We start from the raw sequence: 17,500 nt of genomic DNA on the forward strand, positions 1-17,500 counted from the left end.
TATGTTATCTTATCTTATTTTATCTCATGCCATACCTGTAGATGTCAGCCTTTGTATCATATGCTGAAAACAGCAAGAGAATTTCCGGTGCCATGTAGACAGGAGTTCCGATTCCAACGGTGGCAATCTGATGGACACTCTTGGCCAGGCCCAGGTCTGCAATCTTGATGACGTTGTCCTCCGTCAACTGTGGTCACCAAATGGCAACGTCAACATTTATTAGATTAAAGAATCAAACCAGAGTCTGGTCATTTTGATTATGTTTGTTTGTTGATTTTTTAAAGGGTTTTACGGCGCTTGCAACAGATTAAGGTCATATCAGTGCCAGTAAAATGGAAGAAAATGGGACAGTAAAAAGTTAAAGAATTACAATTAAAGCACCCAAGAAAAAGTAAGACAAAGGGTAATTGGTTCAAATAGGAAACAGATGTAGATTCCAAGAGCACACTTTCGGTGTACTTAGTTTGAGATCACATAAAAAGTCATCCAAGACACAAGCACAGGTCCCCACTAAGAGGAATACACTCAAATGTTTACCAATCATATATAATATGTAAACAAAACATAATACAGTGCGTAATAGAGAGATAATTTACATGACAACAAATATCATCTCCCAAAACTCTAACTATCCATTTGACCGTTTCCCTCCCAGCTAGGATATTCGGCCAGGGCCAAGACAAAGACAGAAAGCATGTTGGAAAACAGATGTAGGGGGATAGAAGACACAGTAAGTACCTCCCTATTGCCCACTATGGGAGGTCAGGAACCCCACCCAGCATTTTCACTTTAGCCTCGATCTTCTTCATTCAATTGAAGAGTGGTTTTCCATAACTTAGTATCTCCATTTTTCTCATTTTAACTCTTTCAGCGCCTTCGGCCGCATTGTACGGCCAGAGCAGAATCTGTTCCACTGGCCAATGGCTGCACAGTGCGGCCGGTCTTGAAAGGCAAAAACAATAATGTAATCCAATCCTACTTTCTACAAAAGCACTATAAATTGAACCAATGGTATCATTTCTTTCATCAGAACATTCAATTGGCCCCAGGGGTGTATTTTAATGGAGAATTTGTGCCAAATTCGAATGTCGCTTTGTCTTAGCTTGTCATTCCCATGCTGCCTCAATCAGGTGTCAGCCATTTTGTGACGGAAATTCGAATATAGCCTCAGCGCTCAAAGATTTAAATATACAGTGGTCTCCATTTATAAGGGCAGTCCTCGGGTATCTGGGGTATTAAGCAGAGATTGCTTATATGCGGATTCGTATTAATTTTTTTTGTTTTTTTTTTGCTGCCCTTCGTCTGGTATTTAAGTAAATGTATTCGCATTTTCATTGTTTTTCCTGTAAACTGAAGAAGGATTTTGAACCCGAAACATTCCGTGTTTGGTATTTTGTTCAGTTTTGTTGATGACTTCCACAACTGCTATCAATTTATCATCACACCAACCATCTTGAACACCTTTTCATCTACCCCATTATTTCTATACCTTTCAGTATAGTTTTATGGACTTGCATATTTATGACTACTAGCGTCAACACCACCACCCCATCATCATCATCGACATTCTCACGCCACACCACAACCATCGCACCACACACCACCATCACCACCACACCACCATCCTCTCACCACCACCACAACCACCATCACCACCACCACCACCACCACCATCACCACCACCACCACCACCACCACACCACCACCCACCACCACCACCACCATCACCACCACCACCACCACCACCATCACCACCACCACCACCACCACCACCCACCACCACCACCACCATCACCACCACCACCACCATCACCACCACCACCACCATCACCACCACCACCACCATCACCACCACCACCATCACCACCATCACCATCATCACTATAACCAGTATCAACCCTCACACCACACAAGACAACCATACCTACCAATAGATTTTCCGGCTTGAGGTCCCTGTGTACGACATTCTTCTCGTGTAGATAGTGCATCCCGTCACATATCTGCAGTAGGAAATGGGTCATGACCCCTATAGCCTCGATCTGACGGCTCGGGTTGTCTCCAAAATTACTGGGCGAGTTGTTCTTGTTGATGTACTTGTCCTGAAGGAATGAAGAAAAATAGGAAAGGTTTTAACTCACTCAATCCTAGAGAGTTTTGCTACTTTTCAAGATTGGGTAAAAATGTATTAAAAATGAACATGTACACAGATAGTTTTATTCAACTACCATTAACATGTAAAATCTAAAAACATGAGCTTTGATACTACGCCTATAATTGTTCGCAGAAAAATGTAATAAATAGGCATGGGGTAAAAGTAACCCGGGTAAACTACGGATATAGTCGGTGTTAGGGTTGAGTGAGTTAATAATGGGTGATGATATATATTATATATATATAATAATAGGTTTAATAAAACAAAAAATGAGTAAAACAGCTTTTTGAAAAACAAACAAATGAAAAACAAACAAACAAGGAACGTTTCGGGATCAAGACCCTTTTTCAGCCAACAAAAAAAACCGACTGAAAACATAAATTTCTTCGACTTGAAGAGTATCGCTGTTTAGAACAATTGATACAGTATCTTCTTCTTCTTCGTCTACTTCTACTTCCTCTTCTTCTTCTTCTTCTACTTCTTCTTCTTCTTCATCTACTTCTTCTTCTTCTTCTTCTTCTTCTTCTTCTTCTTCTTCTTCTTCTTCTTCTTCTTCTTATTCTACTTCTATATAATATCGCCTAACAGGCGTCATGTCTCGTGCTAAATTTTACGTGTTGCTGTTGGTCAGGGCCCCCTTGTAAAGCGCTTTGAGCCCGTTTAGTGGGTATTGCGCTACATGAAATCTCTAATTTTTTATGATGAGTGATGATTTACCTTGACGGTATGAGGACAATACATGATGAGTGATGATTTACCTTGACGGTATGAGGACAATACATGATGAGTGATGATTTACCTTGACGGTATGAGGACAATACATGATGAGTGATGATTTACCTTGACGGTATGAGGACAATACATGATGAGTGATGATTTACCTTGACGGTATGAGGACAATACATGATGAGTGATGATTTACCTTGACGGTATGAGGACAATACATGAGGAGTGATGATTTACCTTGACGGTATGAGGACAATACATGATGAGTGATGATTTACCTTTAGGGTATGAGGACAATACTCCATGACCATGTTGAGGAAGATGTTGTCGTCAGTTCCCTTGCGATACGCTCCATAGAATGCCACGATGTTCTTGTGGGTTGTGGATCTGGGTTGAAGGAAACAGGTCAAGTTTTCTGGTTTCTTTGGATGTTTGTCTCTCTCTCTCTCTCTCTCTCTCTCTCTCTCTCTCTCTCTCTCTCTCTCTCTCTCTCTCGTTCTCTCTCTCTCTCTCCACCCCCCTCTCTCTCCCTCGCTCACCCTCTCTCTCTCTCTCTCTCTCTCTCTCTCTCTCTCTCTCTCTCTCTCTCTCTCTCTCTCTCTCTCTCTCTCTATCTGTATGTATGTTATGTGTGTTTGTATTGTATGTGTGTGTGTGTGTGTATATGTGTGTGTGCGTGTATATTGTATGATGGATGTAGAAACATGACTGATTTGGAAAAACACAAATATCCATCATTATCGTCATTTGCCTCTGTTATCAGACTGGGCATCGTCATCTTTAGAAATTCATTTATAGGAGAGAGAGAGAGAGAGAGAGAGAGAGAGAGAGAGAGAGGGAGAGAGAGAGAGAGTGGGGGGGGGGGGGGAGAAAAAGAGGGAGTTAAAGAAAGAGATGGCGAGAGATATTGAGAGGAAGAGGGAGGAGAAAGAAAGACAAAGTGTGTGTGTGTGCGTGTGTGTGTGCTTGAGAGAGAGAGACACACACACACACACAGAGAGAGAGAGAGAGAGATAGATAGAGAGAGAGAGAGAGAGAGAGAGAGGAGAAGATAAGAGAGAGGAGAGAGAGGAGAGAGAGAGAAAGAGAGGGAGAGAGAGAGGGAGAGGAGAGAGAGAGAGAGGAGAGAGAGAGGGAGAGAGAGAGAGAGAGAGAGAGAGAGAGAGAAGAGAAGAGAGAGAGAGAGAGAGAGAGAAAGAAAGAGAGAGAGAAAGAAAGAGGGAGAGGGAGAGAGAGAGAAAGAGAGAGAGAGAGAGGGGGGGGGGGGGTAATGGACAAGAAAAATCAATCCCAAGATCAATCCTGGGCCCACAAACCTCAGCATGGCTTCCTCTAGGAGAATGTCCGTGACGTCATTCTTGGTGACTCTATCTTTAGGCTCCTTCAAGGCCACTACCTTGTTTCCCAGCATGCACTTGTAAACTGTCGCAAAACTTCCTCTTCCCAACACATCCTTCCCTGTGTAACTGATGAAGCAAAACAAAGGAACACGATTGGTTTTTATTTTATGCTGTTTCGAGCATTCGCTCGGATCAAGAAGAGAGAGAGAGAGAGAGAGAGAGAGAGAGAGAGAGAGAGAGAGAGAGAGAGAGAGAGAGAGAGAGAGAGAGAGAGAGAATGCTTGAAACAATGTATTGTAGAAGTTAATCATAGTTATACTTGAAATATTTTATAAATTGCACCTTTTATCATAAAGTTGAGCATTATTAATTCATGGTTTTTATTTTTATATTTATATAAAATAGGAGGAGGAGTATGAGGAGGAGGAGGGAGAGTTTGGGGAGGAGGAGGAGGAGGGAGAGTTTGGGGAGGAGGAGGAGGGAGAGTTTGGGGAGGAGGAGGAGGAGAGGAGGAGGGAGAGTTTGGGGAGGAGGAGGAGGAGGAGGGAGAGTTTGGGGAGGTGGAGGAGGAGGAGGAGGGGGGAGAGTTTGGGGAGGAGGAGGAGGAGAGGGGAGAGTTTGGGGAGGAGGAGGAGGAGGAGGGAGAGTTTGGGGAGGAGGAGGAGGAGGGAGAGTTCGGGGAGGAGGAAGAGGAGGCGGAGGAGGAGGGAGAGTTTGGGGAGGAGGAGGAGGAGGAGGGAGAGTTTGGGGTGGAGGAGGAGGAGGAGGAGGGAGAGTTTGGGGAGGAGGAGAGGAGGAGGAGGAGTGGAGGAGGAGGAGGAGGAGAGGAGGAGGGAGAGTTTGGGGAGGAGAAGGAGGAGGAGGAGGAGGAGAAAGGGTTATTATCTTACTTGAATTTGTCAGCCGTGAAGTCCATGGGCATGAGTCGCTGGAGGTACATCATGTCTAGATCTCCCTGTGGACGCATTGGACATGGGGATGATGATGGTGGTGAAGATGGTGATGATGATGATAGTAATGATTATGATGCTGGTGGTGGTCGTGTTTGCGATGATGATGATGATGATGATGATGATGATGATGATGATGATGATGATGATGATGATGATGATAATGAAAATGATGATAATTATAATGATGATGGTGATGATGATGATGATGATGATAATGAAAATGATGATAATTATAATGATGATGATTGTGATGATGATGATGATGATAATGTTGATGACGATTGATAATGATAATGACGATGAAGATAATGGTTGCAACAACGACAAGAAAGATAACTCTAATACCTTATATACATACATTCACAAAAGTAAGGACATCAACAGCATTGCACGTTTATTGTTATAAAACAACTACCAATCACCAAAGGACTCACCTGCAAAGAGCTGCAATCTCTAGACAGCTTGGGAAACATCTGAAGTTTGGCCTCGGTGTTGGTCTTCTCTTTGCTGATGTCCTGGAGAAGAACCTGGTCTGCCTTAATCAACTGGGGCACCAGCTTGCCCACGCGGTCAATGCCCTTCACAAATCTGGATGGGAAATGAATGGAGAGGAGGTAGGGATGGGCATTCATTATTTGATACAGTAATCGATACTACTGTAATTGTCCAAAGTAGAAAACGGTAAGGGTTGCCTGAAGCCGGTGATCGTAAAATACTAACGAAAGAGACATTGTCTGTTTTGTTCCCATACGAAGCCTTTCCATTTTCACTCTTTCGTTAGTATTTTACGATCACCGGCTTCAGGCAGCCCTTACCGTTTTCTACTTTTCCGTATTTATTCATTTGAGTTTCTTCGTTGATTCACTTGAATTATAGTTCTGCTGCCATACCGTGTTTTTGGACCGTCCCCAATATTGTCTGTTTTGTTCCCATACGAAGCCTTTCCATTTTCACTCTTTCGTTTGTAATTGTCCAACTACATTATTGGCTAGTATCGTTTAGGCATTCGAAAATTTAAAATCCTAATTCGATAGTGTACTTGATATCTATCTATCTATCTATCTATCTATCTATCTATCTATCTATCTATCTATCTATCTATCTATCTATCTATCTATCTATCTAACTATCTATCTATCTATCTATCTATCTATCTATCTATCTATCTATCTATCTATCTATCTATCTATCTATCTATCTATCTATCTATCTATCTATCTATCTATCTATCTATCTATCTATCTATCTATCTATCTATCTATCTATCTATCTATCTATCTATCTATCTATCTATCTATATATATTTATATATATATATATATATATATATATATATATATATATATAAGTATCAATCCACTATTAAGGTGACCACTGTGAAATGCACCAATTGGAGGACCAAGCATATGTCTTGTTCAAATTGATTAAACTGTTCAATCTTTGTTCAAATGAGTATAGTTTGATTCCCTACAATGATTTATGAACACAATTCTGATGCTTGATGATCACAATGGTATATAGAAAATTACTCGGTCCCCCTAATGTTTTACTAAGTGTTTCTGTAGCTTTAAGGAGACATTTGGTAAAAACATGTTTTTAGGGAGACCACATTAAAAAACCCTTTTAGGGAGCCCAGTATATGTTTATATATGTGTATACCTAAGAGTGCATTTTCAAGTGAGCTACCACCAAATTGTCTAAAATAAAGTAAGTCCTTAAGATTAAGAGCTTCATGGCCATAGTGTCGAAGCTTATCCCAGTGTGCGTAGAGTGAAGTGGCCGAGCAACGCATTTACTAACTCCTGGGAAGGTCCATCCCTCAGAAGGGGCGCTCAGGGAAATAACCTGGGACTCAAACACGGCAAAAAATATTCCCAGTTGCTCCGTGCGCCATTGTTTTTGCAGTCCCCGACCCCTTTAGAAACCTGACGACCCAGGTTAAGATCAGAGATAGAAGGGACCAGGCAGAGGAGTTTATTTGTTGTTGTTGTATACCACTGAATGGACTTGGTTTGTTTTGTTTTGTTTGTAAGGGTTTTACGGCGCTTGCAACACATTAAGGTCATATCAGCGCCAGTAAAAAGGAAGAAAATGGGATAGTAAAAAGTTCTGGAACTACAATTAGAGCACCCAAGAAAAAGTAAGGCAAAGGGGATTTGTTTCAAATAGGAAACAGTAGATTCCAAGAGCCCACTATCAAAGTACTTAGTTTGAGATCACCTAAACGTCTCATTCAGACACAAGCACAGGTCCCAACAAAGAGGGATACACTCAAATGTTTACAAAGCATAAATAATATGTAAACAAAACAATAAAGAGCATAACAGACAGATGATTTACAAGGGAAAAATATAATCTCCCAAAACTCGAACTATACATTTGACTGTTTCCCTCCCAGCCAGGTCCTGGACAAAACCAAGTAATCCCATCCCATCCCGAGACAAAGACAGAAAACAAGTTGGAAAACAGACATAGGGGGATAGAAGACGCAACGAGTACGTCCCTGCCCATTATGGGAAGTCGGGAACCCCACCCAGTGAGTGAATGGAGTTGGATGGATAGGACAGCAGATCTGATGGACACAATGAACGGCTTCAATCAACATCTCATTCACTTTAACTTGCACAATGCTTGCTTTGGTTTCGTGGTAGACAGTTCGTCTGACGCCCGAGTTGCCAGGGTTCGAATCCATATTTGTGGCGATGCAGAGTCATTGTAAAAGTCTCATTTACAGTCTCACTTGTGTTAATTGGAGTACGTTACTGAATTGTAACAACGTTGTTCGTGTCCATATAAATCTACTACCAGCTGCACGTTGAGCTCATTGTGGGTTTTATGATACATCAAGCTCGTGTAAAATTACATTTACATTTGACCGAAAAATGATACATAACGATAGAAGTCTACAAATCATATTGCAGGTTTATTTCAGTTCCAAAAGCCATCACAAACATTCATCCACTGTATCACATAAGTCTTTGGTCACCAAATAAAAGCATGAAGTTTGCTATGTGTACAGTGCAACATAAAAGGATAGAAACAGTTTTACTGATAAAACCCTCAAATGATAACAAACCAATATGTTGTTGCTGGTAAGTTGCTTAATTGCATTTGTTAAAAAGCATAAACTGTGAAGCAAAAGTGTTGAAAATCGTTTGAATAAAGTTTAATGCAAAAAAAATAATTCTTAAGCACTTTATGCCGTTCTAAGCTGTCGTTGCTGCATTATTTTTCATTATTAATTATTATTATTCTGATTAAGGATGAGGGGATAAAGAAAGAATGAAATTAAATGCACAGAGGTGTCATTTCTTGACAGTCACCTCTAAAGATTGCAACTCTTAAAACTATCATAAAAAGAATAGTGAAATTTTACATTAGGTATCTAGAAAATGCTGAACATAAAGCTACATTGGCCAATTAAGTTAGGGTTAGTAGAAAGACTTTTTATTCTGCCATATCTGATTCTTTCAGATAGTTCTACATAGCTGCCAACTTTTCAAAAATAAAATAAGGAACGCTCATTTTGCCCGGGATGAGGGGCGATGTGTGCCGAAGCCCCCCCCCCCCCCCCCCCCCCCCCCCCTTCATCGAATCGCAACATATAAAAGTCAGCCTTTTTAATTACTATTACTAACACTAACAAGTTTGAGATGACAGAGGCTAGTCCAAATGTTGCTCAATTATCGGGTTTAGTACCAGCACATTTGAATCGTTAAAATGACACTTTCCACAATGATTGTTGTTTTGTTTTTAAGGGTTTTACGGCGCTTGCAACACATTTAGGTTATATCAGCGCCAGTAAAAAGGAAGAAAATTGGATAGTAAAAAGTTCTAGAATTACAGTTGAAGCATCCAAGAGAAAGTAAGACATAGGGGAACTGGGAACAAATAGGGATCAGATGTAGATTCCAAGAGCGTATCACCAATGTACTAAGTTTGAGATCACCTATAAGTCTTATCCGGACACAAGAACAAAATCCAACAAAGAGGAACACACTCAAATGCTTACATTATACATTAAAAAATAACAAATATAGTAATAATACATAACAGAGAGATGATTTACAAGGAAAAAAATATCATCTCCCAAAACAATAAATATGCATTTGACTGCTTCCCTCCCAGCTAGGACTCCGGCGAGGGCCAGGAAAAAAACAAGTAATCTCATTCCAAGACAAAGACTGAAAGCATGTTGGAAAACAGATATAAGGGGATAGAAGACACAGTGTGTACCTCCCTGCCCGCTATGGGAGCTTTCCACAATGAGATCAAAATTCAGAACGGACAATATAAAGAAAGAATTCAACTGCCTCAACTTTGATAAGGACCAATACACAAGAAGCACGATTGTAAAATAAATGAAATAACTTAAGATGGTTAGAAATGCATAACTACCAACCTGGTACATCACTTGAGAGGGCGTTTTGGGGTAAAAATTAGGTGAGTTCAGATAAAAAGTAGACGATTGCATATATGTTTTCTTTCATGCAACATAATGGTCTTTAAGTAGTATACTATAATAGTAGTTATAGTAAAATGCACCTCTAAATATTAGAGAATTCCTACTTCTTTACTTTGACAAGATAAACACACCTAAAAATGGAGTATACTTATTTTTCTTGAACCTAAACCGTTACAAAAGCTTGCTTGAAAAAAAAAAAATTAAAATCAGATGAAGATGTTTTTAAAGGGATTAAATTTATATATTTCATTAAATTAATAAAGGGAAATAATCATTGTCATCTTTAATCAATATAAGCAATTGATTTTCTTATTGAATACCTTCCAATCAAAAAGGTGGATTTAATTTTATTCTTAATTAAAATAATATTTGTAACAAATAGTGAAAGTATCAATACTGTCTTAGAATATTCAAAGTATATCGAGGCTAACATCCATATCCTATGCAAATCTCCAATACATTATGAAAGGTTTGAGTAAAATACAGGCGTCATATAAACGAATGGAACTTTTTTAATTGTTGAAAATCATTTATGTTAGAGGCATAATTCAAATTAAAGAGCTACACAAATGGAGATTATGCTCTCACTGGACACCAATAATAATGATAATAATAATAACAACAATAGTAGTAGTAGTAATAGTAATAATAATGGATCAATAATAATAATTCATTAGGCTCACATGGCTTTTTTACCACAAATTAGTCAAAAATTACAAAATACGGATTTTGAACTAAAAATAAGCACTTACGGACTCAGGAAGTCAAATACGGAACAAATCCGTTTTTAACAGAACGGTTGGCAGCTATGGTTCTACAAAGCATTTGTCTCTCAAGCTGAGCAAATGAATGTTCATATAATATAAAAAAGGATATTGCAATGATGAACAGATTGTACTATATAAAGATAAAACGTTTTTGTAAACCCCCAAAATATGTCAATAACACTATACAATACAATGAATGTAATACAAATCAAATTCATGATTGTCATTACACCGATTGAAACGCTCTTTCCCTTCTATATTTATTTCTTTCATTAAAAATCTTTGTCTTCACCAAACTAATTAGTGTACCTTCAGGGATTCCTTTTTGTGAAAATACCCTGTGGTGTTTTAAGAACAGAATAATTTCAGACTTTCTAGGTAATGATCCCCTTGAACCATGTGCTGAAACATCTTCGACAAAGTTTTTAAAATATGACTTGACTCTATCTGTATCCTCATCTGACCATGACATGTATCTCCGATTTTTGCTTGAATTCCTCTTGGGTTCAGTTTGTTTTGAAGAACACGTAAGCTGATTTGGCACTCCTGCTTCACCATCAAATATTTCTTCTTGATTTGCAGCTGTTACTATGGATGTTCCAAAATTTGCATTTGAGTCTCTATTCACTACAGAGTCATTTGTTTCAATGTTACAATTTCCTTCCCCAGTGACCGATGCTGAGTTATCAATTTGACCCAAAAAATGACCAACTTCTGTTATTTCTCGTATTGCAAGTGGACACTGATAAATGTTTTGATTGATTGATTCACTGTGTCCCATATGTCGATAGAAGACATCTCTCTCGTGTTGTGGGACATCAAGTAAGGCAAATAATGTCGAAGCTCGGTGCCTGAATTTATCAGCTATTAACAACTGGGGTTTCTCTAAATCCTTTACTAAGGAAGTGACATATTTGATGGCAATGTAACCACTTACATGATCTTTGGATATTCCTGTATTTGGAAAAAGAAATGGGTTGTCTGAAATATCAACAGCTTTACGCTCCTGTGCAAGTTTCCTTAAAGGCTGAATTGTGTCATTGGGTATCAACACAGGGACCAACATCTTGCTTCCCTTTCCAGACTGATAGGCCAGCTTATACTTCTCAAGTAACGCTTTTTCCAGAGGATCAGTGACATGTTGTACAAGCTGGGGATCAACCCATACACCTGAATCTGCATCATTCCAGTCTTTTAACAACATCCTTGCGGGTTCTCCGCCTCTCCTCGCATTAAACATTGTAAGCCTAGCTACGATGACATTGCGAAGCCTAACAAACATATGTGAATCAAATAATTGATAATCATCCTCACAAATACGGACCATCTCTTCAGTAATAAATTGCCGTAGCTTCTTTATATCATTCTCTAATGGCATCTCTTTGGGTTTTCTCAAATTTGTTCTCTTTGCTTCACATTGAACTCTGGCTGTAAAAAAAAATACTATCCCAATTATAATCCAGGACAGCTTTGAACAAATCTATCTCTGCGGATTCTTCCATTTTGTTTTGCATTATATATTCCCCTTTTAAGAAATTAATTAACTTTTTCAATATAAATCCAATTGAAAGCTTCAAGCCTGCTTTCAATGTCCCATCCTCTTTCAAAGTCATTTCAGAAATGGTTTGCGATATTTCATTAAAGTTACAACGCTTCACCACGTCCTCTCCAGAGAAAGAAGGTTGATTCGTTCTCTTCCTAGTTTTTAAAATCAAATTTCCTAAGATGCGTAAATCACTCATTATAACTTTTCTCTCCTTCTTTGAACTTTTACTCCACAATTTTGTTCCTAACAATACTATAGCTTTGTCTGATCGACACAAATTTCCCACTTCATCATTCCGAAATTTGTCAAGAATATTCTCCTTTATTTCTTTACTTGCATTGGGAGCCACGGGATAAAATTTTACAACCCCAGTACACAGAGCATGCTCAGTACTACATTTCTTTTTGTGTTCATAAACCCTTCGTCCAGAGTAAAACCCCTTACAGCCAGCACACATAACAACTTCATGTGACCCTTGTGCTCTCTCACGCATAACTATTGAATTGTTTCTAGTGTTTGAATAAAAAATGCCCTTTTTCTTGAGATAATCCATTGTTCTATCCCTTTCCTTTACAGGCTGTTTCATGGCCTCTGTAACTTCTGTCTCATCTTTGTGTTTCCTCATCAAATGCCTTGAGAGTTTTGTTTGCAACTGTCCACAGTATGGACAGGGTCTCCTTGGCTTTTTGTATTTCTCTGGAAAAAAAAGAAGAAAATAAAGCACATCATGCTATGAACTATGAAAATAAATCAATAGACAGATCATATGCACATCAGCTACATGACAGCGATAGAGAGGAATAGCATTCCAAATATTTAAGGCCTGGACAAGTAACTGTCATAATTCCTTCTTGTTATATACTTTTCTACCATCTATTCCTTTGGAAGAGGTATGTTAGATTTGTGGAGACCTCTGCCACATAACAAATCCAGTGAAAAGACGCCATATTTTTGTTTTGAAATAGAAATAAATAGATCAATCCACCCACTTCACTGGGTTCAGGGTTCCCTCTTCATTATAATCAAAATATGAACATAAATCGGAATAGTAACACATTGAAGTCTCATTTGAATACATAGATTGTCCTTTGTTGTTTCAGCGAAAAATCAGACAGAATGTCAAAAGAATTTTAGGTTTTTCCCCAACCACCCCTTGGAGGTATCAGTATCAGCGGAATGGTAAGCGTCATGTTTTTTACGTTGAGCAACAAAATTTACTCCAAATGCTTCACTCGACCCAGGCGGAAAAGCAATCAAGAATAGACCCAAGTCCTATCCAAAGACTAACATTTCATTTAAGTTTATTGTAGGCCCTTGGCCAATCGACAAAATTCAATTCACATAAATTATTTACAACAATCAGAAATTAATTATATCAATAATAGTAATAGAATGCAATGAAGGCAATATCATAATAATAATAATAATAATAATAATAATAATAATAATAATAATAATAATAATAAATAATAATAATAATAAATAATAACAGTAGCGGCTATAAGTAACAATTAATATAGTAACAAAAGTAATAATAGACTATAGTTCATAGTCATAACAATGACTTTCTTTGTCATTGAGGGAGTGAGAAAACATCACCGGCTGGCAGAACAAACAGCCGACATCAATCAAACGTCCTCCAGACCGGTTGAGCATCGGCTTCATTAATTCCTTAAAGACTTCCCCCCAACTGCCTGAACGATGCTGATGCCCAGACAACTTAATCCTGATTTATATTTTGTGGGAATGAAATATGACATGTATATGCCGGAAATATTTCAATAACAAACACACTGTTCAGATAGAAAATATTTGAGTCTTGCCTTTGTTAATTGATACAGGTAAGTTAGGAAAATAAATGCTAGTAAAAACGATCAGCAAGTTCGTGAACACTGCTTCTCAACTCGAACATATGTTTTCATCAAATCTACACACATCATGTTGTGAGCTGAATTTTAATGATCTCAGTTGTCATTGAAAGGAAACCCAAGAATTTTAGAATAAAGAAAAATATTGAACCTGGAAGTCAAAGGGTTTGTAGCACAGCAGGCATTATCAAGTATAATTTTAGTACCGACAAATTAAAAAGAAAATGTGCTTTTCTTTAAATGCTCCCAATCATCATATACTGTTTAGGTTGCAAGATTAATAAAAATGTTATCTACTCTGATTCTCGTTAAGTTTCCAGCTGGTCTGTGAAAAAAAGCCTTAAGCATCATAGAAATACAAAGAAACAGTTTTAATATATAGATGGGTTGTAACAAAAAAACCATTTTAAACACTTACAATACAAGCAATTTAAGTCTATTACAGACAAAAAAAAAACCCCAATAAAATAAACATGAACATTTTTATGGCTGGTTTCACTGATATCACTCACACATTGGGGTTTCAGATTCTAAGATGTCCACCCTATCAAATTTGGATTTGTGCTTGTTATGTAAATGGTAGCGTATTTTGCGACGCAGCACTGCCAAAACAGAAAAAAAAATGCAATAACACAAATGCAGCACCATGGAGGGGGTGGAAGTTTTCTTTTAAAAGGAATGGGTAAATTAAAATTGATCCCACAAATATCAAAGGAGAAGAATGACAAAAAAATGACTCACCATTGCACGTAACACGTTGGTTTGCAAGTGTATAGCATTCGGGTTGAACCTGGGTCCCAGACTGGCAACGAGGTTCAGTCTGTGATAGTTGTGGATGAGGCTCTGACTGAGTTGGGGAATGAGCACTAGGTTCCAAAGACAATGATGTACTCAGCATTGGGTACCTCACAGAGTACGTAGAGGAATCAGACTCGGAGTCAGCAACAAAATCGGGACCCTGTATATTTTGTGGAAAAGATGACAGATCAATCAATTTATTCATGTTGACAATAAACATGAAGAGCCATTGTTTAATAATCCAACTAAACAATTAGCTGGTTAATAATGCAAGTATAATAAAAAAGAGTTGAGAAAGGCAGACATATTGTCTAAGTATTTAATATGTTCAACTGTGCTTGGATAAATATAGATACACCAACCAGGGTTTCAGTAAACCGTTTTTAACCAACTCTTTAAATCCTACACCAGGACCAACAACTACAAAACAATTTTTTATATCACTACGATTCTGGACATATAAACGGTTGTCATTGCAACAATATGAACTTCCTAACCTTGCAACTGCAATATAGTTAACAAAAAAAGTTGATAAACATTACGATGCAAGAGAATTTGGACAAAATGCGAGATCAAAAGTATAATCCCAACAGAAGCTATTTTAATTTTTCCTGGAAACGCATCATTTTCACATTTTGTCAAATAAAAAAACAAACGACTTCAAATGTGAATGGCTCATCAATGAATATCACTTCAAAATATAACGAGGAAGGTTTAAAATAGTGTTATTGTTGGCGAAGTCCACTGCAAAGAAAAATTTTTAACACAAAAAAACTAGGAGATCTCACTGGTGTAAAACAGTGTTGTCCTTGTCCTGAAATATTGTATTGCGCCTAACAGACTGCAGGTCTCATCTTTTGTGGCAAATGTGTTTTTGTCCACCACAAAATATGTTGATGTGAAGCATTTTGAGCATGGTGCCAACTGTGGATAAACGCTATACAAATGTTATGATTTTATTTTAATGTACATACTTACCACAAATGAATCATGTGATATGGAACTTTGTTCTGCATCACTTTCAGGCTCTGAGTTGGAGTCTATATAGAAAATAAAAACAACAAAAAAAAAGCTGAAGACTATCATGTGCAAGTTTTTCTCTAAACTCTTAAACAAAAAATCATGCCATCTTGTGCTGTAAAAGGATTTTTTAAAATTATTTACCTTATGACTATTGTCCTTTGGAAAAAAAAAGAAAATTAAGTCCGAAACCTTCTGGCTATTTTCTTTTAAATTTCAAGAACGTCAGAGTTGGCAAGGGAGGACGGAAATATAATTCCAGAAACCAATCTGTCTATAATCATATCCATATGATAGTTTTTCGTTCAAGATTCAGGTACAGTCCACTTAGGATAATCGCAATACCTTGGGATCATCGAAAATGTTGGGATTAACCGAAATTCAGTTTCCTGTCCACTATTTCAACATTTTACACATTTATTGTCAACTCAAACCAGTAAATAATATTCTTAGTCCACCACATACAGAGCAATTTGATTGAAACAAAAACCATATGGCAGCCCCGTGTAGATTTGTCAACCAAAAGCAGCTATGAAGCAAGCCGATATCTTATTCAGATTGGAAGAAGTTTCAATCTTTTTTCTCAACAATTCAACATTTGTCAGAGTTAAAGAGATTAGCCTTAATGAGAGACAATAAGCTCTCACCAAACTCGTTGGTCACAATGCACAGTTGTTAATCCTAAAACAAAGGATATCGCTCAGTCTCTCTTTATAACTGTCATTTATAACCTGTTGTCAAGATTATGACCAGCCCCACCCCTCTTCTATTTAATGGCCACCGATGACGTCACAAACCCATACTGCAGAGCCCCGCCCTCTTTCGACTCTAACAGAGTGGTGACACACTACTGTAGCATTAAATCCTGCTCACTCTCGATTCTTCAACCTGTCACGATTTCATCCATGATGAAATTTAATCATGATATACTGTTTGATTTCTTGAATTTACCACTTTTTAAAAACCGAAGTTTGTTGCAATTAACCAGTGACTTTTATATAGAATTATTTCCATTGCTTAGGAAATATTGTGATTAACCGAAAGTTGCGATTAAACGAGTTGCAATTATCCGGAGTGGACTGTAATAGTATTACACATCATGACTCAAAAAAAAAAAAAAAAAAAAGCAAACTATGTGTACCTAAATGTTATTCATTTCCTCATCAAATTACATTCTTACCATTAACATCATAGATCACATCAAAAGGGTTGTCTGGATTGACAGCAAGACATTTTTCAGGATTTTTAAAGCTCAAATCTCTCTGATCTGAAGTTACAAAAAAAATAGCATATTCTCAACATTAAACTATGATTTTGTGATGGCTGTGATATGGCATACTGTATGCATAAAGCAAGATGCAAAGACAGGTTTAAGTTTAAATTATTTTATATTCTTTTCAAAAATCCATTCTAGTTTTGCCAAAATAAAATAAACACGAGAAGTGTTGAGTTGGATAAAGCTAAAACTAAAAGTAGTAGTGTAGTAGTAGTAGTAGTAGTAGTAAACGACAGATCTTACTCACTAGTGTGAATCTACAGTCTACAGAAGTTCCCGAATTATCTGACTCCACTTCCAAATGACTGACTGACAAGTGACAATCATCAATCGGTGTGTGTGTGATTGTGATGTCTACCCTATTGAAAATCTTAAATCAACAGTGATGTAATAAGAATGGCCAATAACTTACCATTTAAATTATCTCGGTGTCTCTTCAATGATGCCTCCAGCATCAATTTACCCCACGATGCCATAGACGTCTAGTTTGGAACTCAGCAAGTGACGAAAAAATACTTGCGGCTATAGAGAGGACGTCCGTCGGCCACTCTCTCCGCAAGTCAATTGTCAGTGGTTATCAGATAATCAT

The 17,500-nt window shown here is 37.8% G+C and overlaps 2 protein-coding genes across 2 annotated transcripts in view; both read right to left on the reverse strand.

The window, feature by feature from the left end:
- LOC144975895 (uncharacterized) overlaps nt 1-17,500 on the reverse strand; it is a 49,670-nt gene that overhangs the window by 6,254 nt on the left and 25,916 nt on the right. The window contains exons 15-20 of the mRNA XM_078920082.1: nt 5,606-5,759; nt 5,109-5,173; nt 4,195-4,344; nt 3,157-3,265; nt 1,929-2,099; nt 36-187 (exon numbers count right to left, since the gene is read on the reverse strand). Of these exons, the coding sequence (XP_078776208.1) occupies nt 36-187; nt 1,929-2,099; nt 3,157-3,265; nt 4,195-4,344; nt 5,109-5,173; nt 5,606-5,759 (801 nt within the window). The remainder of the gene's footprint in view (nt 1-35; nt 188-1,928; nt 2,100-3,156; nt 3,266-4,194; nt 4,345-5,108; nt 5,174-5,605; nt 5,760-17,500) is intronic.
- The window catches only part of LOC144975270 (uncharacterized), a 9,805-nt gene continuing 378 nt past the window's right edge, over nt 8,074-17,500 (reverse strand). Inside the window, exons 1-5 of the mRNA XM_078919199.1 lie at nt 17,324-17,500; nt 16,816-16,902; nt 15,594-15,655; nt 14,559-14,775; nt 8,074-12,645 (exon numbers count right to left, since the gene is read on the reverse strand). The exon at nt 17,324-17,500 is cut by the window's right edge and continues 378 nt beyond it. Coding sequence (XP_078775325.1) covers nt 11,816-12,645; nt 14,559-14,775; nt 15,594-15,655; nt 16,816-16,902; nt 17,324-17,387 — 1,260 coding nt within the window. The 5' untranslated portion in view covers nt 17,388-17,500 and the 3' untranslated portion in view covers nt 8,074-11,815. The remainder of the gene's footprint in view (nt 12,646-14,558; nt 14,776-15,593; nt 15,656-16,815; nt 16,903-17,323) is intronic.

This window comes from Berghia stephanieae, chromosome 6, assembly GCF_034508935.2.
Source record: "Berghia stephanieae isolate SIO BIC M18660-M18661 chromosome 6, UCSD_Bste_1.3, whole genome shotgun sequence".
Classification (NCBI taxonomy): domain Eukaryota; kingdom Metazoa; phylum Mollusca; class Gastropoda; order Nudibranchia; family Aeolidiidae; genus Berghia; species Berghia stephanieae.